This window comes from Centropristis striata, chromosome 18 (assembly GCF_030273125.1).
Source record: "Centropristis striata isolate RG_2023a ecotype Rhode Island chromosome 18, C.striata_1.0, whole genome shotgun sequence".
NCBI classification, from domain to species: Eukaryota; Metazoa; Chordata; class Actinopteri; order Perciformes; family Serranidae; genus Centropristis; species Centropristis striata.
In genome coordinates, this window is record NC_081534.1 from 26,617,549 (window position 1) to 26,645,114 (window position 27,566).

A 27,566-nucleotide genomic window follows, 5' to 3' on the forward strand; every position below is an offset into this window, starting at 1 on the left:
TTTTCATTATTTTACTGCTTTCTTTATCTGTCGCTGACAAACGAGTTGAAAGATGGTTTGAATATAGAAACCAGTAAAATCATGAGTGACATTTACTTAAAAAAAGCTAGGCAAGTTTGTATGTGTTTGTTATCTTTACTCAGGCTGTTTCTAAGTTATATTTATTTAATAGAACCACTTATTTTTTTAAAATGAAAATAGACAAGTAAATTGCAGATTCACTGATGTCCCTCAATTACATTTTACTTGGAAATATCAACTAATTTAGCCAATGAACTGGTTTAGTGAATATTACTACACACATAATAACAAACAATCACTAAGTAATGCATTACATGAAAAACTGCTATATTATAAGCAAAATTTCCCTTTCTGGGGGCCAATGTAAAAAAGGTCCTTGTTAAAATGTTTGTTGGACACCTAAAAACATTCTAAAGTGGTAAAATAATAAGTTCTCCAACTACCTCTGTAAACCAAACAGTTAATGGAAGTAAATGGAAAGCCTACCTGCCAGGCAGAGTCCGAAGATAGTGAGAAGAACCAGGATGTAGAGGGAGACGATGGCGTACTTGATGGCTGAGAGGGAGTTCAGGTGAGAGCAGCACTGATCCTGCTTCCTGCGACGCTTACCAGAACCTGACAAGACAAAAAAAAGGGTCAGAAAGAATATAAAGTCCACAAAGAGGTGCAAATATTGTGCATATATAATTTACCGCATTTTGTTATGAATGAAACAGACACAGGAACGTTTAAAAATGAACAGAGCCTATTTTTTCCAGTAACTTAGTCTTGATGCAAAGTCTTTTATTATAAAGCCTGACATTTGCTGGTACAATAACATACAAAGTAAGATTATACACTAAACATTTCATAACTGTCGTGCACATAATCCTGTTATTTGCCTCATAGCACAGTGAAGAGAAACAAGCAGCATTTTTTTCCATTTCTTTAATTACTGGTTTAAAGCGGTCTAACTTGCAATAAGGCAAAGATAAATAGCATGAGAAAGCATGTATGCATTTGGAAAAGTGAAATGGTTTGTACATAATTGTCACACACACCAGTATAGACGCAGAAATACATTTATATAACAGAATTCACAAAAACACTGTGACCATAATTCATGTCACCACTTAGCACTCCTCTCAGGGTCAAACAGATGTTGCAGAATTCATCTTGATAAAACTGTCACAGCACTGTGTGTGTATGATGGAAGTGTTTTTTCCTTTGTGTGTGTGTGTGTGTGTGTGTGTGTGTGTGTGTGTGTGTGTGTAATGGCTTTGTTGATGTTGAGGGAACATTCTCTTCAGGTCAAGAGGATAAAGAGATTTTGGTTTGTTCTGGAGTCAAGTCCTCCCCTGTCACCGTTCATCATCAGACATAAGTGTATTATTTGCTTCATACACTACTGGAGCAAAGTATATATATATTCTGGTGGCCTAAAATGGTACACTTTGAAATTTATGCAGTTTACAGCCACTGACTTTCAATTTTTGGAACAAAAAGTCTTTACTTACTGGCTAATTACAATTAATTTCAGGAAGGGGCGGGACTTAACATACGTAATGTTTCCAGCTGCTTTGACTGCAATGACAGTCCTGCAAAAGGGCCTTCAGTGTATGAATATTATGAATACAACTAACTCTGAAGACTGAAGAAAAAACACTAAAGCTACAGTTTAGCCAACATGCAGTGAGTAAGTCTACATCTTAACCAGTTCATGAGCAGGTTTTGTTAATTTAGCACTGCTTACAAATGTAGAAAAAAGGTGTTAAAAAGGGAATTAAAAGGGATTTAAGCTATATTTTAAGCATTGTAAAACAAAATTATGTCTTTTACAAGATCTGAAGTTCAAGGACAAGTATTAACTGATTAGCAAATGTTGGTTTAGCAAATGTTTCACAGGTAAATGTCACAAAATCCAATTAAAAGTTGGACAAAGTGGCTCCTGTGATATATAGCATTTGGTATGAACTGCTTTGCACTAGATGTGACGGTCCTGAATGTGCCTTTTTTTATGTTTCCCAAAACTTTCAGGAAAGGATGTAAGCATCATATGTAGACTTTTGGCCTTTTAAGAAATGCTATGTTACTAACGCGACTTAGCTTGCTTACATTAGAAAATAAGAACAGACAAATGCCCTTTGGTGTTGTGTTTTTAGTTAAGGGTTGCTCAGTCAGTCAGGCTGACAGAGCGAGCATGGAGCCCACTGTTGCTAATTTAACTCCCAGAAGAAATATTGTCTATTTCTTTTACAACAATTCAGGGAGAAGCAGATAGAAGGTCTGATGTGTGTTTGAAGGATAAATCCAGGTCAAACTGACTGAGCAAAGCTAGAAACTTACAAATCCCAAATTGCCACATAGACCAGACTCCATTGACAAAAACAGTCATTTTATGTGCTGTTTAACAAACTTAATTTAGTTGACAGAAACAAAACAAACTCACAAAACACTCTTGGTAAATCTTTCTACTGTTCCAATTATCACCAACTCTAGTTTGGTCGAAATAAACACTTAATTTACCCCCTAGTGAGTTAAATGAAGTGTTAATGAAGTGTTTTATCACACTGTAAAATCATTGTTTTTGTCAATGGAGTCTGGTGCATGTGGCGGGCTGCTGTTTTTAGTTAAACAAAAAGGATTTTTCTCCTTGAGAAAAAGCTATATCTCAGTATGGATTGTTTATTTCCTCTTACAATAATTAAAAAGTTGAAGCAGCATGTGTACAAGGACCAACCTGTAATTCCTTAAATTAAGAAAACGAGCCCATTAGAGCAGCTATTCTCAACCTTGGGGTCCCAACCCCAAATGGGGCGCGAGATGATTTCTGGGGGTCGCCAAATCATTTTGGAAGTCAGCTCTGTCTCTACTGTGTTAAAGTGTACATGAGTTAATGTGTTTTACTCTTTTTGGCCATTTAATGTCTTTTTTTGGTCATTTTGTGTGTATTTTTTGTCATTTTGTGTCTTTTTTTTGTCAATTTGTGTCTATTTGGTGTCATTTTTGTCATTTTGTGGTCAATTTGTGTCTTTTTGGTGTCATTTTTGTCATTTTGTGGTCAATTTGATTCCTTTTTGGGTAATTTTATGTCTTTTCTGACAAATCCCAAAGTATCAAGTTATTACTTTCCAAGGAGTCTCTGGCTTGAAGCTGACTGTTGCACACTCAGGAGGTCAGAATGGACCTTTAAACTTATAGCAAAGGACTTAGATTAAAAAGTAACAATAAAATATAAAAAAATATATTAATAAATGCAAAGACAGAGAGATGTTTTAGTTGTTGTCTGCTTCATTATTTGTCCAAAATTCGTCGTATCAACTGAGTTTGTATGATCTGAACTGTGAGATTCTGTTCAGTGAGCGGACAACATGCATGTTAAATTGGGGGTCGCAACTCAAAAAGGTTGAGAACTACTGCATTAGAGGATGTGAAATATGAAATGACAGGTGTCTCTGTGGCCACGTGACGTGAACATTATGATAAATATTACCTCCGTTGGGATATTATGAGGTTATAATGAGATTCTGTCTTCCTGTGAACAGTCATGATGTTGACTTGAGTGACTGACTTTCAAATATAAACACTGATTGTGCAGCGCGGCCTCCCAACAGCATGGTTTCATTTGGACCGTGACAATCTGTCAGTGCACACTGGTGGACTGTTGCTGATGCGCACACACACACACACACACACACACACACACACACACACACACTTCCCCTGGATGATGAAGAACACACACACTCCTGCAGCGTAAGACAAACACAGCTGGCTCAGATGTGTCACATGACTGGAATGTATAGGAACAGAAACTGCACTGCGGGCTAAGTCTGCCTCTTATGTTAAACTCGTGCTGAACTGAGACAAAACACTGCACATCATGCAAACAGCTTCATAAAAAACAGGCAGCAAAGTAAAACCAGCAGTCTGGAGCTTAAGGGGGAAATTATCACATAGTTTTCTGTCTTCTGACGTTTCTTTCTCCACAGTATCTCCACACATATTAAAGCCTTCGGGACTTTAATACGCTCGTTTGATGTCACTCCAAGAGTGAGATGGGAAGATTGATTTGATACCACTCTGGTGTCTGTGCCTTTAAGGGCCAGGGCATGGAGGTGATTAGCTTAGCATAGGCAGACATGGTCGTCGTGTTCTTGTTTGGAGCAAACAAACACTTTAAAGTGCTAGTAGAAGTTGGCTTGAGTCAGACTTTTGAGTATATACAACTGAACATGTGACGTCATCAGATTGCTTCTTCTCACCAAAAGTCTTAAACCCAAAGATATTCTGTTTACAACTATATCAAACAGACTCAAGCTGTTAATTTTCACATGTAATCCTCTAAACTTTGGATCTTTTTCCATTTTACTCACTGTGGCAGTATATCACTGCATTATATGAGTCCTGCAGCTCTATGGAATCAGCACAATCATGGCTTGAAGTGGGACCACATCAGAAATGTTTGTGCAGAATAACACAGTTTTAGTGACATATATCATTAAAAAAAGAAAAATGCAAGTTGAATTTCTCTGCTAAATCATTAAAAAAATTAGAATGAAATAGAATTTATGTATACACACTATTCCAAGTACCCACAAGTGTGATGCATATTGGTTAAAAAAATGTGTCTCCACATGCTCTATATATTGAACAATTTGCATTTTTTACAACCTCTCCTCTCCTCTCAGCTCTGTGTAAACAGCCTGCAGTTCTGTCTTTTTAATTGAATATTTGTCACCTGACCGTTCGTCTCAGCAGAATCAATCATGGCTTCACGTTTGCGCTAAGCAGCACACAATTTAATGTTTTTAACAAGATCTAGTTATTTCAAATGGTTTATTTTTGGCGACATTTTAAATGAGATATATATATCACAATTTTAAACTTCATTTTGGTTACTTTTTTCTATTGGAAACTATTGGAAACTATCGTAACCTATGATCCGTTCAAGGACTGTTTGAAAGTTCAAATGCCATTGATAATGCCTGCTTTACAGTTTATTTCTATGATAAACTGTGAGAAATATTTAGATTTTTTGCTAGAAACATATTAATAAATCCATTATCAGTATTGTTTGTCCACTCAAAGCTTTCTACAATAAATGCTTCTTGAGAGTTGTTTCATTGTATTGAATGTATACTTTAAAATATGGCTTTATATAGTGCTCTGTGTTGTAAGTTGTTGTATATAATAGGGGTGTAAATCACAGGTTCATCACAATACATTTTCGAATTTGATTGAGGATCTTGCAACTGATATGATTTGATATCAAATGCTCATTTATTTTTCACATAAACTCACAAAAAGCAACTTGAATATGACAAGATAGTTTATAGCTAAGCTCTTTCAGACATTAAAATATTAAAAAAACCCTTGTCTTTTTAATGAAATAGTTAAAAGAATAAATACAAAGTGGGAATTTTAAAATGCAGGTGTGTTTTAAAGATGATATCGACATTGTCACTTTGCAGATATTAGTTGATCACTGTATCAATATATCGATCCAGATCAATGATTTGTTACAGCAATGAAAAGCAAAAAAATCTTGTTTCTGCACAAACAAACTTTTCAAAAAAGTTCAGTGATGCTTTGCAGCTTTCCCAACTGACATTACAGAGATGCAAAATTCCTTCATCAACTGTAAACAAGTTTGTAAATTACATTAGTGCAGCGCTGCAGGTTCCCTCTGACTCACGTCTGTCTGGTGTTGGTGGTATAAACACATTGTACTGTTTAGACAAAGAGACAGTGAAGTTAATGAGCACATTAGACGGGGATTAGCAAACGTGTACGCTTATTTTATTAGTAAACTTGGAGGTTTACATTTTCACCCATTTTGACACATATCTGTATATAAACTGTTTATTTCCAGCACGGCCGGTGTGAGTCAGTCACTGGCCCGCTCTGTGTATTTGACTGATGAAATTAGTGAATTTACAGTAAAGGTTTTTGTTCCTTTTACTTTAACTTTCCAAATCAAACGCACACGGAGCTGGCACGAGCTGCCAAAGCCATAAAAGTCACGTACTGCAGGTGATGATGACATAATAACGTGTGTGAGCAGATTGTTCCCCAAATAAAACAGCAGAAAATGCTTTAAATATGCTAATTTATGTGTGTATATTTAAACATTATTATATTGTCGGTTCATTTTAATTCCCATGTCCATGATGGAGAGGCTTTTTAATACCTTATGTCAGATTTAACAATATAAAAACCACATTTGAGTCATAAACCATGATTTTTTCTTTGCAGATAATCCTGTTTTTACCCATAATTCACAGTGTTTACCCCAAAATTCCCACAGGCCGTGTCGTTGTGTGAATCATAGTTGGACCACACTCCAATAAAAACCTTTTAACTGCTTTGTTTTGCTCCTTTCAGCTAAACCCCAAAGAAACAAACCTCCATGGTGGGGAATATCTCCTCTAATTGAACGAGGTGTGAAAATGTTCTAGGATTAGTGAAGTTGGACGAGGACAGTCTTTCTGATGTGTGCGTCATTGTCCGCTTTCCATTAAAATGTCAACAAATTCTCCCAGTCAATGTTCACTAAGACTTTCCCACCGAACTCACAGAGCCTTGGGTCGAAACCTGAGAACACCACAGGGTCAAGTGTGGATTTGTTGCAGCTGCACCTGTACATACACACACAGACACACACAGACACACACACACACAGATACACACAGACACACACACACACAAAAATACACACTCACACAGATGTTGCTTCTGGACATTCCTGACTTTCAGTGATGACCATAGCAAGAGTAGAGCGGATGCCAAGCAGTGACAGCATCGCCTCTTCTTGTGTGTCTGTACTGGTTATTAGTGTGTGTGCGTGTGTGTGTGTGTGTCTGTGTGTGTGTGTGCTTCTGTGTAGAAAGTCCCTTTCTGAAAATCCATCATGGTGTATGATGTCATGTAAGACCTCTGTGCCCACACACACAGAGACATAACACATAATCCATTCATGAGTTTCACTATTTAGACATAGAATAATATCTGGAAATTTAAAGAATTGTTGGAGGTTGAATAGAAACAGATAAATAAAACAAACCTAAACTACCGCAGTGGGCTTTTCACTGCAGCAGGAGTGTATGCACAGGAGAAAATCAGTTTAAACAAATGTTTTATTATGTATTTTGGCTGAAAATGTCTATAAAAGTAAATCAACAAGCATCGAGTGTTCACATCAAATGCCAAAGGAACTTGTTGCACAGCACGATTACATACAAAGTCAATGCAAAGCATGGGGAGATGTTAATTTGATGCAAACGATGCAAGGTAAAAGATGCAAGATCTACGTCATCTGCATGGAAATTTTGCAAGACATTAGTTTGAAGCTTATCAGAATTAAGATTCTCCTGACGTCATGATTTTCATAAGCAGAAACTGGACAAAAAAGGAGATTTCTTGAAAATAAGTAAATGAGGAAGTTTGACTCTCTGATAAGTTCTGAAAATGTTTGTCTGTCACTTGCTGATGGAGCACTTATGTTGTAATGTAAGCGTAAAAAAAACTCCATTCGGAAAATAAGCATTTTAAAAATTGTTTGCTTGTTGTCTTGCAGAGAGACCTGACAAAGCATGAATTTATGCGTCTGATTGGAAACAGTGCAATGCTGCAACACATCCTACATAAATAATGATATTTTGAAAAATGAATTCAAAAATCTTCAAAATCGAGGATGCACACCTTCGTGCCATGTGCAAGCCACATATGAAATCTGAGGTCAGTCTGACTAACGGTCAGAGAGATGTGATCTAAACACACACACACACACACACACACACACACACATAGACGCTTCTTGCTTTTCTAGATAGATAGAGTAAATGACAGCAAAATCTGTTTATTTTGTGTTATTACTACGCATACTCCTCCGGCGTGTCTTGTGCAAGTAATAAAATAATCACAAACGACTCCTAGTTAAACTTGTGCATGAAAGAGAAGACCACAATTTTCTTTGTGTTTAGTGTGAAAGCAGCATCATGTTCAGCTCAGAGTCTTCAGTCTCCACCGTCCTCCTCACCTTCATCACACAGGTTGAGTTTGGACAAGTTTTGTCCATCGTAGGCCTCTTCATACATGGAGCCGCTCTCTCTCTCCTCGTACGTGCTCAGATACATGGCCTTGTTCTCCATCTCCTCCTGACGGGAGACAAAAGACACATACAGCATGACCCACTGAAACTGGTTTACATTACATTACAGGATCTCCTCCACCAGCACAAACATGTGACGGCTTACGACCACAGAAGGTAAAACTGGCATTGTGCATTTCATCCTTTCAGGTAGTTTTGTTTGTTTGTTTGTTTTCTATTAGTGCCCTCTAGTGCTGCGGGTCAGGTGGGCCAGTTGTAAGAGCTCTGACTGTCTCTCTTGCACTTTTCAAGCTACAAGACAGACAGGCATACACACAGAGGCAAAACAAACCGAGGGAAATCCTTGTGGTGCAGGGATTGGGAGGATTGTGGTCATTTCCAGCCCAGTGTTGTATTTGTTTCCTCTGCCAACAGAGCTGGATGGGTTGTGTTTTGCCCCCATTCCATCCGTCTGTTTGCTTTTCACCACTATATTTAACAAAAACAAGATGAATAAATGTGCATAAAACATTGTGGAAAGGTCGGTCATGGGGTAAGAAAGAACTGATTCACCTTTGATGCTAACTAACCATTAAGAGTTTGTGCCTTTCATGATACAGCGTCACAAGACGTAAACCTGTCATTAGCTCAGTCAAACAACACTAAAGTGCCAGTTTCTGCTTTAAACATCCTGTAACTGATATGCCAACTTCCTTTTTTCCAAAACATGGTGTTTGACTTTCAGCCCAAATGGAAATGGTTACTCAACAACTTTACAGCTGACAGATATCTGGCCAATACGGAGCATCAATCCCGTCACACGTTCATTTTCCACCATGTATAAGGTTGCAGCAAATTAAGGAAAGTAGTCCACATGTCCCTCTCCATAGTCATGTCTTCCAGCCCATTCTGGGGGATCGGGAGGTGATCCCAGGCCAGCTTTCAACACAAATTAACAATATTTTTACTGCAAGCTCCTTCTGGGTGTCCGATCTTCCCATCCTGATCATCACAGTGAGCACTGATTTCCTGTTCCATATCTGCAGATTATCCATTCACATAAAGCTGCAAACTCAGTTCCTGAAAAGTGAAGCCAGTACAGAACTGTCATTCTTTCTAATGACCAGCAGGGGGCGACTCAACGGGTTGCAAAAGATCAGATTGTACAAAAGTCTATGAGAAAATGAGCCTTCTTATCACTTAAACATCTTCCTAATGAGTTTATGGTTTCAATTGCTAGTTTCAAGACTTTTTCAGTACAGCATGATGTTCACTTCAGAAATTGGTCTCATTTAGAGTAAAATAGACCCAACAAGTCCTCCAAACCAAATGACCACATATGTTATAATACCTAACCTCAAGTACAACCTACAGAAGAAGAAATGTAGTAGAAATATATGGTAAGGCATATATAGTTTTAAAAAGTAAAATAAAACTTTGGAAGTACCTGATGTCAGGTAGTTACTAGAAGTGGGGGGTAAATTGTTACAGCATAGTATTGAGGCTACATCCACTAACAGATTAAGATGCAGCACGACAACAAGCCAAGAAAAGGAAGAAAAGCTGCACAAAAGGGCGTTGCTCTCTTGATTACATTAAGTGTTAATATAATTTTGTCCACTTGTGAGTCATGGACCTTCACAGTTGAAGAGATTAGCATGTTTTCACTTTTTCAATGGATTGTAATTGCATTTTATTGTTGTATCAGAAGCAGGTTTTGACATCTTTATATAAAGTTTGCTATTTTTTGCTTCCGAACCTAGGTTTCGGGCCCCTTCGAAGGGTTTCCAGATAATTCTGAAGGGTTGAGGGATGATTTAAAGCAATGTTATTTGCAGTTCTACACAGACTTTACCTTAAGCCTGGCTTCATACTAAACTTTCACTTTGTAATGCTTGTGAAACTAGCTTGAAGTGCATAGCAGAGGGCTTTTGTCACTTCTGGCTCCAGAAAACCTCAATATTCCAAGTTGGTAGCTCACAAACCAATGGGTGTTGTCCCGGAGGCTACATCCGCTACTTTAATTTAGTCTATATGTATAGTTCACATCATATGGGAAGCATTGCTGGAGAAAAATCTAATTTTTCAAATGTTTACTGTGATTGTCACATTGCCAAACAAGTCAAGACAGTTGGCCAGGGTTAAGAAATACTGTGCATTGAAAATATAAATATATATCCATTTAATTTGCAGTTTAACCTTGAATTCTAATGGATTTTCAATATGGACACTGATGATATGTAAATCATATATATATAGTCCAGTCTAATGTCCCAATCACTACGGACATGGCACCTGACCTCCTCCTCCATCATACTCTCACTTAGATCCAAAATCTGCAAAAATTTGGCAACAACATGAACTCAAATATCTCATGTCCCATTTCAAGTGCAGCCCCGAGAATGTGTCAACCTCCCGGGGCTTCATTTATAACAGTATAACCTTGAATTATTCCCCAAAGTTCGCTTACATTTGACTCATAAAAGATGCAGAAAAAGGAGCTCCAGATCTCTCTCTCAAGTATTTAACCCCATTTAAAATTACTGTAGGTGAAAAATGAAGATGGCTTTGACAGAAATGGTGATGGCAAGATTCCAACACGTCCTCCTGTCAAAACCTCAAACATTAATCTGATGAAAACATTTCCTGAGAGAGGGAAGTGTCTCAGAGGTCCTTTATCATCACGGGAAGTAAGTCCATCACCCAGCAGGTGCAGCCATGACAACATAACTTAATCTTTAACTAAATCCACATTAAATATCTAATATTTAATTGATAATTAACTGCAATCAGTTGCAGCGTTACACCCGACTCTTTACTCCGAGTTCAGCATATTTGCTCTTCTGGTTTCAGCTTTCCCACGCTGCACATGATGCAAAACAAATATGGCCGGCGTGAATGAAAGGGAACACAGAACAACCAGATAAAGGTTGTCTCAGACACAGACATCTCTGAGGAGTAAAATTAAATCTGCTGCTGTCAGGAATCTGTGGGTGTTGAACTCCCACAAGCCCCGGCGGCAGATCTGTGAGTGTTTGACAAAGTCGTTAAAAAGCGCTCAGTCTGGACTTTCTCATTACGGAGGGGATGGAGGGGTCAGGTTGACATTTAGATTGAAGCTAGGCAGGGACCATTAGGGCTGCTAGGAGATGCCACCAAACTCTCCGTACCCCTGCATGCATGTTTGTGTGTGTGCGACTGTGTCTACAGAGTGTGTGTGTTTGTGTGGGTGAGTTATCTTGTAATTACACTGAGTTCGGTGGGATATAGCAGTTTATCTCTGTCTCTGTTATTCAGTGGATTGTGGGAAAGCAAAGAGGAATCTTTATCTCTAAAACTGTGGACAAAATAATAGAAAAACCACATGAAAACCCTATCAAGAGTCAGATTTAAAGGGCCAGGCTACCCTAAAAAACAAAAAAAGTTGAAACTGTGCATTTCAAGAGCATCCTCCAGGACCAAAAGTGACCCTTATAGGGTGTTGAACACCATTTTTCAAAGTATATACAAGCCCAAAACTTCCACATACACAAGAGCACAAGCCCAGTGAGTCATAGGCTTTGACAATGATGACTCCATCCAGATTTGCCTCCTATTAAACACCAAAGAAGCCTTTAAATGCACAATATCAGCTGTTCATCACAGCGTTGAAGAGCTGAGGGAAATCTGCTGATTAAATGTGGCTGAACCTTACAGGAAGTGGATTTTCACTTTATTCATCCCTCCAGTGACTCGAGGCTTTCCTTCTTGGAAGCTCCATCCAATCACTACAAACAAATCAAGATGCAGCACGACAACAAGCCAAGAAAAGGAAGAAAAGCTGCACGAAAGGGCGTTGCTCTCTTGCATATATTAACGACTTCATTAAGTGTTAATATCATTTTGACCTTGTGTGAGTCATGGACCTCCACAGTTGAAGAGATGAGCATGTTTGCTCCTTCTTTATGGATTGTTCTGCATAGGAATCACTAATTAAATTGCATTTTATTGTTGTATCAGAAGCAGGTTTGAACATCTTTATATACAGTTTGCTATTTTTTTGCTTCCCAACCTAGGTTTTGGGCCTCTTCGAAGGGTTTCTAGATAAATATGAAGGGTTGAGGGATGATTTAAAGCAACATTATGCAGTTATTTTACCCTAAGACTAGCTTTTTACTAAAGTTATACTTTGCAAACCATGCAACTGAATAACAATTTAGTTTCACCTAAGTTTCGACCAACTTAAGTTGCATGAAACATGGAGCTCAGCACGCTAAACGAATGGAGCTTTGGGGGGATTGAGGGGAGGAGGAGGTTTTTTTAGGCCTGGGTCGGGGATGGAGCTGGTGGAGGAGGGTCACCGGCGTTGTTGCCTGAACCGGAACTGAACTAGTGGGCAATGGAACTGGGTTCAGCAGCCTCTACAGACATCATGGCAAAGAGAATGAAGAGAACAGAGGAAACTGAGTGACCGAGCAAGAGGACGCCAGACAAGAGTACACTTTGGACTGGCTTTTAGAGAACTTCTTGAATAAAAGACTACAGACAGCCACTGAGCTGGACTTTTTGCTGTTACACCAGTAGTTGTAATATTAGCTGGCTTGCTATGTCTTGTGTTGTTGCACTTGCTTGATGTTTTGTTGTGTTAGCAAAGTTGTCGACACAGTATTTTTTGGTTCATAAGTAATGTTATCATAAAACAATGCTTGTGTACAGCTGTTCAAATTTACAACAGCCCCTTATAAAGTAATGCAACCTGAAACTGTAGGCATGATTAATTGCAAAAATAGCAATTGTTCTTTAATGTTGGTTTAAGAGAGGGGAGAAGAAAAACGTTCTGATGCATATTGAAGTTTCTAATGACCATTGGACATCTTAAAATGTGACGAATGGCACAAGACAGAAAGGTTGACAGCCATTGGTTTAATCTTTACTGGACAGTATTTCATGAATCCATCATGTTTTTTTCTATATGTCTTTAACAGCTGCACACAGGTTTGGGTTTAGCCCATGTGAAATGCACAGAGAGGCAGAGATTGACAGCTCGGTGAGAGAGTTGAGGTTCACTCAGAAAGAAAAGACAATTATCTTGTCATGCGTCGTCGCGTCGGGAGACTTCCCCCAAACTGAGCATCCTGATTGTCTGTGAGGGAACCAGCGCGTGTGGTCTCACACAGAACAGCTATTGAAGAGATATGAAGATTTTAAATGACTTAACAGAGCAAGCAGCCAGAACACACAGTCAGTTCACTGTGCACTTCTGATGCCCTTGATGTTTGTTGGAATCTCTCCTTCTAGGTCCAATTAAGTAATTATTTCCCACTTGCAAGTCAAGTTTACGACTAAATAAGTTAGAAATAGGGAGCTCAGTTGGAGCACAATCTCTCTATACATAGACAACTATCCCATGGCAGTGCTCAGTCATGCATGTGCAACATTAACCCATTTTTCTCGCTTAATTAAAGGCAGAGATACTTCACCCATGACCGCTGAAACACAAAGCAACAATTTTCTGCGGATGAGTTCCATTAAAAGTGCATTTCCTGTCCTGTTGTATTGTGGTATACCGCTCTAATAGACACCATGCAGTAAATCAGCCCTTTAACTGTGGCCATTTAATCTAATTGCAATGAATATTTAACAGATGTCAACCAGTTTGCCACCTTAAAAAGGTCAAAGCACAATAAATCATGTGGTGATTTCAGAGTGCTGCAGCCTTTCTGCAGAACAAATCTCATTAACCTGTTAACACTTAACACAAAAGGGCAGAAAATCACTAAACTGAGTCATATATCTAAAACATGCAAATTAATACTTGGGCTCCCTAGAATAAATTGCACATCATATCTTTTCAGAGTGGAATGACAGGTGACAGCTGGGGTTAGAAACAGGTGCAGGATTCATGCATTTTTCAATCAAAGTTTGTGACATTATGTTAAACCTGCACGACATAAACAAGAAACTGACACAAAGTAAGTAGAAAAGGTGCTTTTTTCTCACCTTGTCAACTGTCAACTGGAAATTGAAAAAATAAAAAGTCACAGCTCCACGTTTCTCATAATTCCCCTCAAAAAGTTGCGTATTGAGGCTGTAACTCCAGGCTTTCTCTCAGCTGTCAAAGTGTCATCAAACCTGCATTAAATTAAACTTTCAGGTAGAGTGAAACACTGAAGCATGCACTGAAACTGTCTCTCTCTCAGTGCTGCAGAGCTCTATAGAAGCGAACAAGCGCAGACATTTGGAGTAATATACCCACAACATCGTCATGTGACCATCACAAAACTCCAGCTGAAGTTTCTGAGCTGCCGAGCAGCTGGTGGAGAGGAGATGATGAAAAGTAGCGCCACCTGCTGTACGGGTGCGCCCTCTGTTGGGCATAAATGGTAAATTGGATAGTTTTATACTAACTGATGTTTTAAAGCCATTAACACATGGATAGGGGAAACGGGGGCAAAATCAATACAAATAAATAATATAATAAACTATAATAGGTCTTTGGCCTTTATTTATAGACCTACTTAGAAGATGCCTTCATGAACCCATCAAAACACGCATCAACTGAATAAAGAAGTTGTGAACAATGGAAAAAGATAAGAAAAGAAATGCTCATAGGAAAGTAAATAGCCATTTTCAATTAAACATATTAATTAAAATATTTTTTGTACATTCCATTTTTATTTATAAATATATTTAATAAATATATATGACGTACGTGTTTGATGTTAAATAAATCCCTTTTTAAAATGTAATTTTGTAAACTATTCTAATTACACTTTTAATAAAATAATTGAAATATTTAAAAAAAATAAATTCATATTTTAAATAAACACACATTTTGATTTAGTAAATTATTTAGTGCATTTAATATTTTTAATTGTTCATTAAAATATCAATTATTGAATAAATGTATACATTATTTAGTGTATTTATGTATCAATTAATAAACAATTGGGTAAAATAATTTATAAATGAATATTTTTATTGTACAATTATATATATATATATATATATAATATTGGAGACTCTTGTGGTCCTTCAAAAATGAGGCCTTTCGCTTGTTAATATTATTTGTTATGGTTAATATGTGTAAATATTAAAAATTATATATATTCCTGACATCACATGAAGGCATCACGAGCAGCTGTGAAGCGGGAGTGCGGAAGAAGGATGTGTCGAGCGCGCTCCCGTTCGGTGGGCGTAACCATAGATATATATAAGAAAGGCTAGATGGCTCGAGGCGGAGTCACCAGCGTCCGTACACGGCGGCCATCTTACCACAGGCAGCTCGCCCACTCTTAACATCAGTCATGGTGCATGTAGCATTTAAATAACCATAGTTTGCTTAATTTGAACCGATTTTCAAACGGTTTGGTTTGTTATAAACCTCAGAGTTGTTATTTTCAATATAAATATGTCTAAATAAATGTGTGTAAATATGCCTTCCTGTATATCCATATACATAAACACACACACACACACACACACATGTCCGGATACGGACAGGCCGGGGTGGGTAATCGGGAGAATCGGGAGAGTTCCCGGTGGGCCGCTTCACTTTTGGGCCGGCCGATAATTTATTTATTTATTTATTTGACATTTTTCACGTTAGTCCATCTTCTCTTAAAGTACGCTAAACACGTTTTGCATTCTGACACCGCAGCCTCAGCATGGGTTGTACCATGCGAGGGAGTTCTCCCCTCCCAAATGGTTGGGTCCATAGCCGTCTTTCCAAAAAAGTTTTCTCAGGTAGGCTGATAGCTGGGCCAGCCCTATGTCAACGATACACGTCGGGGAGGATGGATGGGAGGAAGAGGCCAGGAGGGGCTGAAAAAGCCAGGTTGAAGAAAAGAAAGGCATTGGAGGAGGATGCTGCCAAATGTGCCAAGCTTACAGATTTATTTTCGAGAGGACAAACACAGGTGGCAACTGGTAAAGAGAGACATAGGCTTAATGCAACAACGTAACTGTTCGGCTAACGTTGTAACGTGGTTAATATCATTGAAGCGTTGTCAACCTATTCGCAAGCAAAACATTGAATTGAATTAAAATATAAGCCTTTTTATATCACCTGATATATGGCGATTCATAGACTTTGCAAATATTATGAAAATATTGATAACAAAACTCAAACTTGATCTGTGTAGGCTATGCAGTGAAATTATTTTTTCTTTGTAGCTTCTGAGCAGCAGATAAGCCAGTCTCCTGCTGAAAATGATGAGCCCGAAATTTGCAATGAGGAGGCCATGACTACAGGGACAGGTAGAGAAGATAACAGAGTAAACAATATGAATTAAAGTTATTTAATGTAAGAAATAGTGTAGCTACTGTGAGTTGAACTGTAAACAGTAGTTCAATATGCATCTTTATTGAAGAGTGGGATATGTTTCAAATGCTTTATTTATTTTATGCTTTTGTTAATTTATCAACCTACTGTATCCTTGTGGAATAGTGAAATATTTTTTGTTAACTTCTCATCTTAAGTGGATTATTATTTAACCTTTACATTATCTGTTGAACCATGGTATTAATAAAAAAAACTACAGGATAGTAAGAGCTGAACTGTTGCTTCATTTATCCAATTTCCACTACCATGGAAAAAGTGGGCCGGTCTTGGGCCTGAAATTCCCGGGCTGAAAAGTGGCCCCACTCCGGCCCTGGATACGGATATACATGCACCTTTCTTTATATCCGTTCTGTGAGATATATATGTCTGTGTGTGTGTGTGTGTGTGTGTGTGTGTGTATACATATATATGTATGTGTGTGTTTATGTATATGGATATACAGGAAGGCATAAGACATATTTATAATGAAAATAAATACATATATGTTAATTTTATGTGTCATTATTGTTATTATAAAAGAAATATTACTAACATAATATACATGGAATGATTAAATGTTTTTTAAATGATTTAATATAGGCTAACTACCTTGTGTGTGTAGGCCTATAGCTATTACTCTACCTATCTGCTTAATGTTTTTTTATGAAAGTCCATGGTTAAAATTATTCTTCAGTATGCAGGCACATAACCACAACTCTGAGGTTTATAACAAACCAAACCGTTTGAAAATCGGTTCAAATTAAGCAAACTATGGTTATTTAAATGCTACATGCACCATGACTGATGTTAAGAGTGGGCGAGCTGCCTGTGGTAAGATGGCCGCCGTGTACGGACGTCGGTCTCCGTTGGCTAACAGCGAGCGTGAGCCATCTAGTGTTTATATATATATATCTATGGGCGTAACCGGGAAAAGGAATGCACCTAATGTAACGTTTCAACAGGTACAGACAGGAGGAGGCCATTAATATCAAACGGACGTAACGGAGGTAAATATGACTTATCACTCAACAAAAACCTTCACAAAGTTTGTAAAGAAGTCAGTGTTTTGTTTCACCTGCAGTCTGTTTCGAGTGTTTGATGATATTTAATAGCAGCTGTTGATAAGTTACTGTAAAAAACCCTATTTGGGGCGTTTTCTCCGCTCAAATACACAGGGCAGCACGCCAAATGCTATTGATGTTTTTGACACTTTTACAACGCTTTATTTACCGGAACATGTACAAACCTGCTTTAGCACCGAAAATACGTTGTGGAGTAAATGTTTCAATTCGGCAGCAGCCTGCATACAGAACGAACCTTATTTAATCTAAATTTTAACACTTTATACACTTTTACAACCAGTTTATTAGTTTCTGTTGCACCACTAGGCACAGCATTGCACAATATGACTGTCAGGCAATAAAGTTGTAGATAAAGTGGTTGTAAATATTCTGCAGAACTATTAGCACTATTATCAAAGGTGTAGAAGTCCTGTTTAATGAGTTTATGGTTTGCTAAAAGGGGACAAAAGCTGTTATTGTGCAGTTAAGAATAGAAAAGTGATTTAAATCTTCTACTGTTGGAAAGAGAATGCATCAAGGCCAGATTACATCATGCACAGTGCAGAAAAGCTGCAGATTAGAGAGCTAAAAGCCTGTGTGTGATCTAGGTCTTACGAAAGTTTAACCACTATGTAGTACAAATTATGAGCCTCAAGGGATGAGGTAATTCTGCAAGGCACCACAAGATGGTAGGATTACACTTTGGGATGCACGAAGCAACCTGCTACTTGAACATTAGATTTAAATTTAGTCTGGTTTGGTTCATTGTACAACAACAATCGTTTACTTTTGTCATTCCGGTTAACACCTCAATTTATTCTCAGTTTTCCACCGTATGTTATGTCAGCAGAGTTGTGTGTCTGCTTGTGTTGAGACAGCATTTTATATCTGGTAAGTTTGGCACCTTTTTTTTAATGAAGTTATTTTTTCATTTTTGAGATAAATGTGTTCACACTCCTCCACAAAGGTATCATATTAAGTATTGTTTTGCTATGAATACTGAAACTCAGGGATATTATTGACACTAGAATATAAAAAAATGCAAATAATTCCCATTTCGGCACATAAATTACAGGAAATGCAATAGAGAAGGCCATGAAATCCCCGTACTTGCAATCCAAGACCCTCCTGTGTCCCCCTGTGGGATGACAGGATATAAAAACCTGTCAAATTCAGGCACGGAGGGAAATAAACACCCAGGAGTTTGGGGAAATATTTTTTTAAAAGCCTTTTTGAAGCTCCCACAGTGATATTAATGCACTGCTTTCTGTTTACAACATCACACACACACACACACACACACACACACACACATACACACAGTTCTTCCTTTCTGCGAGCACTCTTCTGCATTGTACTGATACAATCAAGTTGCAAAGTAAAACCAACATCACTGCCCACACATTCACTTTAACGTGTCTCCCCTGAAGCTCAATAAAACTGTCAAACCAGAAGCAGCAGGAACAGATAATACAAGAAGTGGAGTGTTGTTGGCCAAAAGCAGTGAGATTAATAACACTTACTGTAGAGCACTTCACTCAGCTGGTTAATATAGATTTAACCCTTGGGCCTCACTTAAAAATGTGTCTTTGATGTCCACAGAGGACAAAATGACTGTAAAAAAAGTACCATGAAATTTATATTAATGATATTAATACGATACTGAGTTAAATCTTTTATCCAGCATCATGTTATGATTTATTTTAACACTTCAAAAGCCTTTTTTCCCCCACACAATGCCACTGTTTTTATGAAAGAAAACAACACAAAAACTGATTTTTTTTTCTGTGTACTAAATACTATAAATACAGTGAGTAGCAACAACATTGATTTTGGTGTTTTGTCAGTGTCAAATAAAAAAAACAACCTATAAAAACTTTACATAAATAAACTTGCTCCATATATCATACAGGACAAAAAAAATCCCTTTAATTATTTTGTATCACTATTCTGTGTACTAAATGCTAGGAAGACTTTGGGATATATCAGATGTTGATGCATTTTTATATTTTTCCCATAGTTAAGCAGCAATAACCCTAGTGACACTGAGGAACATATAATGTATTTGCCCATAGGACGGATATGAGAAAATGGCTCAATCTGGTTGAAATAATAAAAAGTACAATTTTGAAGCCACAGCTCTAGATTAAACCTCTGATATGATAGAATGCAAGATTTTACTCTGTAACCTCTGTTGGATCAAAAAATGTGTTTTTAATGGGTTTCAATTGGACGTTTTTGTCCTTTAAGATCTGAGTGTCTGAATTTTGGATACCCAGTTTTAGCCTGGCAACACCACAGTAAATCATTCACAAATCCATATTTGTCTGTTACCTCTCAGTTAATTTGTAAGGTGTAGAACAACAACATGGCACTGTGTTAGACATGCAAGTTTGGGCAAGAAAAACATGCTCAAACTCTGTCAAATTACACTTGAACAGTCACTTAAATGAGTTTCTGAAAACATTTGACTTGAGAAATAAGCAACACAGTAACAGAATCTTGATTCTTATTTGATCGGAGCTGCCTAGTTTGACAGTTTGATGTGAGATTTGTGATTTACAGTCGGCGTCAGTCATATGAAAGCTGCCTTGTGAGATCAATGGTTGTGATTGATTGCCAGAGCAAATAAAACATGAGCTCAGCAGATTTGACTGGTTAACACAGTTCAATATAGACTTACTATAGGAGCTGAGGTGGAAGTTCAAAAATTCAATTAGAAAAGAAAGAAATTGTCAAATATACAGAAGAGGATTGGGGACAGGTCGGAGAAAAAATGATGAGGAGGATTTTTTTATGTTTCGTTATGCAGAAAATAAGCCGAAATGAGAGAATGAAGTCTGACCTTTTTGTGTTCGGTAAAGTTGTAAAGATATTCACAGATTGGTTGTTCTCGTGTCAAAAAGTCATCAGAAAAACGTTGTTTTCTATCAGTTACTGCAGCTACAACCTGATTTTCATCAATGTCATAACATGAGCGATAACCACAATATTTAAGGGTGTAATAGGACTAAAATCCTCCTACACATTAATGAGATATTTTTGGTAATAGCTACCATAACTATAACTAATCGTTTTGGGAAAAATCGGCTTTTATGTAATTTATGTGAATTTTTTTTTTACATATTTGACATATTATATTAGGCCTATATATTATATATGATTGACTTTTTTCTTGACATTGTATTTCAACTTTTTTTCTCAACATTGTATTTCGACTCTTTTTGACAATTTTTTTAGACTTTTTATTATTTATTTTTTTTCCCGACGTATTTTCGCCTTTTTTCATGACATTGTATTTCTTTCTTTTTTTTTCTCACAACATTGTATTTTCAATTTTTTTTTTCTGTACATTGTATCTCGACTTTATTCTCGTTATTTCCACTTTTTTTCAAACAGAAAAATGTATATTTTTATTCCCCCTCCAACCTGGCCCTTATCCTCTTCTGTACATTTAACATGGGCAATGTGAGCAAAAGATGTTAAAATTTAAAAGCACCACACGATAATTCTACTCCATAAAGAATTGTCACTAGCACTTATTGATGCACTAATAGCTCTTATTGCACTATACCTTGATTGTTTGTTTTTATTCTTCCTGTAAGTCGCTTTGGATAAAAGTGTCTGCTAAATGACTAAATGTAAATGTAAAATGTAAGTTTTGTGGTTTCATTTATCACAGAGTGGAAGAATCACACACTCACAAAGTGGTGCAAAAAGCCAATTTCCCACTCTGCTTGTTACTGTATATTACTTTTGTTTACAAGTCCTGCTTCAGTTGTAACTGTGCAGCGTAACGTAAATGAAATGGTTGAGAGTAAATGAGACAAGCTGTATATACAGTGGCTTTATTCCCCTGCAGACACAGAGCCAGCCGGGGAGCCGTAGAGTTTAGGGAGCGCTGCCCTCAGGCATTAAACCGTCGTTACGGACAACAGTGGGCTGTTCTGTACACTCAGCTCATCCCCCCTCTGAAGGGAAGTCTCCTGTAAAGGTCTTCACTCTCTGTATGTCAATTACTCCGCTGGGACCTCGTTACTGCTCCGGCCAATCACACACAGGCCTTAATTAACACAGGAAATTACATTCCTATATTTATACCCCAATAACCAGACCGGCCCTGCTGAAAAGGTCACATCAACAGTTTAGCAGTTTTCGCCCTATAGCAGTGCAGCCCAGGAGGATATGGCTGGGAGGAGAGCCAAAAGAACCGGAGGCGGAGAACTTTTTAGCGAGAACTTTTTTTTTTTGACCCCGGAGCGCCGGAGTCGGCTGGTTTCACCTTGCTGTTATTTTCAGCTCAACCAGCTATTTGTCATCATGTTCAGGAGGTTGTTGAAATTAATCACTGGAAAATAGGCTTATTCTGAGGAAGGAGGCGACAAGGCACGAGGAGGAAATTTAATCCAAAGCGTCAAATATCAAGAGAAAATGACATTTCCTCCTGTTTGAGGCTCTACCACAGGCAACAATGTCTTCAGCTAAGGCGCCAGGGGCAACGCGGCACACCAGCCGCAGCAGAGGGACGTCTGCACGTTCAGTGGTGACGGCTGAATTATTCAGCTAAAGTTCTGGTCACAGCAGCACTTTTCACGTTTATCTTCTTCAGTGAAATGATGTATAACAAGTATTCTTCCCCAGTTTGGGTTCAGGGTTTGGCTGTTTTGTTGGGTTTTCTGGGAGAAAGTCTTCTGGCAAATCTTCACGGAAAATAAATCACCAAGCACAAGATTTTCTGGATTTTTATACCGTTGTTTGGATATAAATAGAAGCAATTTAAATATGTCACTTTTTTTTTTTACTTTTTTGATTATTTTAACCCCTTTTATTGAGTAAATAACTGATCAATTGGGGAGAATAATTGACAATTTAACTAATTATTCGTTAAGTAATTGCTTCAACAGCCCTTATTTATGTAGCAAAACGAGGAGTAGAGCTGAACCAATTTATAAATGAATGTATTTGTTGATCAATTAGTTGTTCAAATTGTAGAAAAAGTGATCAAATGGAACAAATACTTTCTGTCATTTTTGAAGAAAAAGATGTTTAATATTTGCTTCTCAAGTGTGAAGATTTTCAGCTTTTTCTGTTTTTCTTAAAAAAAAAAAAAAATCAATCTTCACCTTAGATGTAGTACAATTTGGGAGCTTTTTTTCGCCAATTATTTTTGATTTACTGAAAAAAAAATACACAGATTAGTTGTGAGCAGCAATCAAGTCCTTTCAGAAGGGAACAGAAGGGAGCAGCTTGATTACCAAAATAAAAGCCACAAGCAGCACAGAGCAGGTTTCACATGAACACACACTTCATTTCATCATTACAATGGATGCACCATGTCAATCAGTTTAAAAAAAAATAAAATTAAAATCAGGTTTTAACGAAACTTTGGGGTTCAGGATTTGTGTATAGCACATTTAATACACAATTGCTTTCAAAGTGCTTTACAGAGAAATTAAGTATAAAACACAATAAAGAGTAAAAAAAGAATAAAAGAAAGATAAGAGGATGAAAAATTGCTTGCACTGTTAGTTTTTTTAGTTTCTGGCATACAACTAGGGAATGTAGGGTCCTGGTCGTTTGTTTGTATTTTTATTTTATACTATTTATTCATTTTTTAATCTTTATTCTAATTAATGTGTATTATTCTATTCTATTTTTATTACCTTAATCTGTTCACTCTGTACTTGTGCTGCTGCAACACCTGAATTTCCCCCATAGGGATCAATAAAGGAATATCTTATCTTAATTAAAAATTAATATTCAGATCAATAAGTACTGTATTTAGTGCTTGATGTCTCCATAAAGTTTAATTAGGATTGCCCAAAGACAGCTTGAGTTAAGGCCAATTTCCAGCCCCTTTGCAAACATTTTTATTTGATGGCGGACAGGTTTTCTGATCAATCTTTCTTATATATAATGGAAACTTGTATCTCGTAATGCAGGATACCAAAATTGGTCTTAATAGAGTCAAAGTTGCATAAAGTAGATGTCACTTTACCGTTATTCACATTATGCAAATGGGCAAAAAAATCCATTAGGGTTGCATTTATCGCTCTAGAGGCTTTTTCATTAAGCACATTGAATTGTAAATGTATTTCAGTTCTGTTTGAAGTCAACTGAACTCACAGTTTGAAGGGCCTGTGACCTCATACAGTCATGGAAAAAATGATTAGACCACCCTTGTTTTCTCTAATATCTTGTTCATTTTAATGCCTGGTACAACTAAAGGTACATTTGTTTGGACAAATATAATGATAACAACAAAAATAGCTCATAAGAGTTTAATTAAATAATTAATTAAAAGATATCTAGCCATTTCCCATGGTTTTCTTGATAATGATTTTGGTTATTACCAAGAAAACCATGGAAAATGTCTAGATATCAGCTCTTAAATCAAACTCTTATCAGCTATTTTTGTTGTTATCATTTTTTTCCCCATGACTGTATTTCTTGCCCGTAAACATATGAAAATAGTGCAGTAAAATACAGAATTACTTTTCTACAACTTCAGACCTGATAGGAGCTTAAAAGCAGCACTTGTAATATGTTAAAAGGGATAAATCTGGAATTAATACAATATTCTTCTGTGTCTTATAGGGTTGTCACAATACTAAAATTTTCAACTCGATACCGATACTCAGGAAAATATTTGGTACTCGATACTATTTTCGATACCACCAGGATAAAAACAAAGTCCCCAAAATTTAACAGAAATATTTTTATTAACAAGAAAAATGCAACATGTACAAATGAACAGAACCACAGATTAAATATTGATAATAAAAAACAGCTGTGCAAAAAGAAACTGCAACTATGGCAACACGCTTCAGGTCTGAGGTAGTGCAAAAAATAATAAATAAATACAATAAACAATAACAATTAGAACGATATTTTGAGGTTGTATGATTTGCACAATATTAGGAAATTTTGATAAAAAAAAAAAAACAACTTAAGTGTTCATTCCTTGGCTAGGTATCGATACTTTTGAAAATGAGTATCGTATCCGGATACAACGTTTTACTTTTGACAACCCTCGTGTCTTAACTGGTCTTTGTGTTTCAGGGTGTTGCTGTGGCTGCAGAGTGATGGACGTGTCGAAGCGCGTGTCGTCGTGGTCGGTGGAAGAAGTGTTGGAGTGGGTGCAGGATCAGTTCCCGGACCACATGGGCACGCTGCAGAAAGCCATAATCAAACACGCTATATCAGGTACCACTCATGCATTAAATTCCACTTGAATGTTTGATGAGTAGATCCATATCTAACGGGGATGTTCATTTTTTTAGGTTTTTAACACGTCCGTGAATGTTTATGAATGAATGAATACTCACACGTGCATGCCTCTCCTCCAGGCCGGGCGCTGCTCAGACTGAAGGAGCATCACCTGGAGCTGCTGGGGGTCGAGGCTGAGGAGCAGCAGCAGGAAATCTTGCAGGAGCTCCTTCTCCTCAGAGTTCAAGAGGAAATCGATGAACTCAATGATATCTGCTCTGGTGAGAATGCCAAATGGCTTTATCTTCAGGCTGTAACTGGTTCAGGGTAGTAAAAAGTATTTTTTTTATGTAGCCTTGTGAAAATGCAACATTCCCACATAATACACACAGGAATTCAACAGGATATTAATGCTTTCTGGCTGGTTTATTGCAGTCACAGTTGAAACTACACATTTTATTTTTAATCAGATTTAGACAAAAATTATGAATATATGTTTGAAGTCACAACCAGTTACCAAAAACACAAAAAAAAAAAAGAAGACAAATCTAAGATGATTTTATTGGCTGATATTGGCCTATCACAGACATATGGTATCTATTTATATCGGCATACATGTTTTTTGATATAAAGACTTTTTTTACAGAACATAATAATAATGCAGAAAACAAAACTTGGGTTGATTAGGAAATGGTGATATGTAGCTATTTATTTTTATTTGAACTTTTTTTAATGCTCAAACATACCCTTATGTTTGCTATTTATTTTATTTGTATTCTTATGTATTTATTTAATATATATATATATATATATATATATATATATATATATATATATATATTATTTTATTTTATTTTATTTTATTTTTTCTACTTTATGCATTTTTAATATTATATTATATAATTTTTTATTTTTTTTTAGAATAAAAGCAATATAAAACATTGTATGGACAACGTCTAATAATGGATAATATTGTTTAATATTTTTTATTATTTATTTTTATGTTAGCTATTTGATTTGATTTTTGTTTAGTATTTTTTTTTAAAGAATAAAAGCAATATAATATTGCCTTTGCAGTTATATTCGTGCAAAATTGGTGCAAAATTGGTGCAAAATCCACATCAAAAAGGACTATTTTCATCAAGCTTAAATACAATATATTATTATAATACAGTTTTCCCCTCTTAAATCTTTATCAACACCAAAAATCCCAAACAGTCAGGCTGTAAACCTCAGGATTAACATTTAAATTCATGTGTTTTATTTGCATCCAATGAGAGAAACCAGCTGCTAACTTATATTTTATTTCTTCTCTTTTCTTCCCTTCAGAGTGTTTTGATCAATAGCGAGGAATAAATATCTTCGGGAGAAACGCGTTTTAATTTTTTATTTTCCATCCATTCATTCATCCATGTGAAGAAGGGAGAGACACGGGAGTGATGGAAGCAACAAGACAAGGTGAAAGAGAGAGAAGAATCAATGAGGAATGAAGAGAGAAAGAAACCCATTTCCTCTGTGAAATCCGACCTGTGCAGATGGATGAGATTAGTTTTTGTCTGAGCGTCTTTTTCTGAGCCCTGCTGTCCATTAGTCTCTGTCTTCTGTCTTTCTCTACAGACGCCGTGCATCCTTTCATAGTATCATGGAATAATTTTAGCCACGTTAAACCACTTTGGTCGAGACTGAATATAGACGTTCATGATCCCCAGAGGATGAATCCTATTGACATTTCTTCTGACGCAATCATTAAGTTTGCATTTGCGGTTTTAAGTACAATGTCTTAACAACTATTGGATGGACTGAAAAGAAGTTTGTTACAGACATTCACGTCCACCTCATGATGAACTGTAACCCGTAAATATTTCCCATAAAAATCAGCAAGTCAAAAATGGAAAATTCTCCAATACTTTGATTTATCACATCTGCAAAACTAGGCTCAGCTGCATTATTAAATGCCATTATGTTAATATACTAACAGGTTAAATTAGATCCATCGAGCCTGTGTTTGCTGACATAAACGCACCTGGCGTCATGGCAACATGGCAGCACACACAGTGAACCGTAAGCAGAATTAAATCTTTTTGTTTTATGTAGTGTTTGTGTTGCTGTTACAACATTGTATCTGGCATTATCCAATCCAATTATTTGTACTTTATAGTTTAAAGTTTTGTGAGCATGTGATACTTCACCTCCTCTTGTCTCCTAAAGTTCTTCAAATTTGATTTTTGTAATTTTAGGCCATAAAACTTTTTAAAAAGCCACATTTTTACCAATGGCTTCTTAAAGTGTTTTGCCAGTAATTAGGTCCTCAGGTAATGTCCATGCGTTAAATTTTTGCTTGTCTTCCTCCTTGTAACACCTTAACTTCTGGCATTTACGTGCATTTATTCTACTTTTAAACTGTCTTTTATAACGCCTAATTAGGAACTTTTTTGCACTAACATTAGAGAAGTGTTTTTGTAGCATATTTGTAAGGGAACTGTGACCTTTTAACCAAACAAAACCACTTTGTTTTCAGCAAGAGGCCAATAAATGGACTGATAACAACCTTACTCGCTCATACTTATGGGCTGATAACCACTGATATTGCACCTTTCAATCATGTGATAATACTCAAAATGAGTGCCCTTATAATCTTTTATTTTACTGCTAAGACTAACATGAACAGCAAATAACAGATAGCATTTTTATTTACCACAATATCACTTAATTGACCAGTCTTAAAATATAAGGCCTTAAGTGTCAGTTAGTGACTGGATAACACTAATTTAATAAAGTAAAATCTAAAAAAACCCCTCCAACATTTATTAAACTGTGTCTAATAAAATCAAAAACTGCCTGAAAATGATCCGGTAACTGCAGTAGATCACATGTCGACTACAAGGTGCTCAACTGAACGAGA

General features: G+C 36.8%; 2 protein-coding genes across 2 annotated transcripts in view; one reads left to right on the forward strand and one right to left on the reverse strand.

Moving 5' to 3' along the window:
- The window catches only part of scara5 (scavenger receptor class A, member 5 (putative)), a 111,284-nt gene extending 96,938 nt beyond the window's left edge, over positions 1–14,346 (reverse strand). Inside the window, exons 1-3 of the mRNA XM_059355836.1 lie at positions 14,072–14,346; positions 8,042–8,159; positions 508–636 (exon numbers count right to left, since the gene is read on the reverse strand). Of these exons, the coding sequence (XP_059211819.1) occupies positions 508–636; positions 8,042–8,153 (241 nt within the window). The 5' untranslated portion in view covers positions 8,154–8,159; positions 14,072–14,346. The remainder of the gene's footprint in view (positions 1–507; positions 637–8,041; positions 8,160–14,071) is intronic.
- A 3,005-nt stretch (positions 14,347–17,351) lies between these two features.
- Positions 17,352–26,861, forward strand: LOC131991213 (sterile alpha motif domain-containing protein 12-like). The gene is made up of 4 exons (XM_059356544.1): positions 17,352–17,401; positions 24,518–24,661; positions 24,805–24,945; positions 25,994–26,861. Exons 2-4 carry the CDS (start codon positions 24,541–24,543, stop codon positions 26,008–26,010), a joined length of 279 nt encoding a protein of 92 aa, XP_059212527.1. The 5' UTR covers positions 17,352–17,401; positions 24,518–24,540; the 3' UTR covers positions 26,011–26,861.
- Positions 26,862–27,566: the final 705 nt, after the last annotated feature.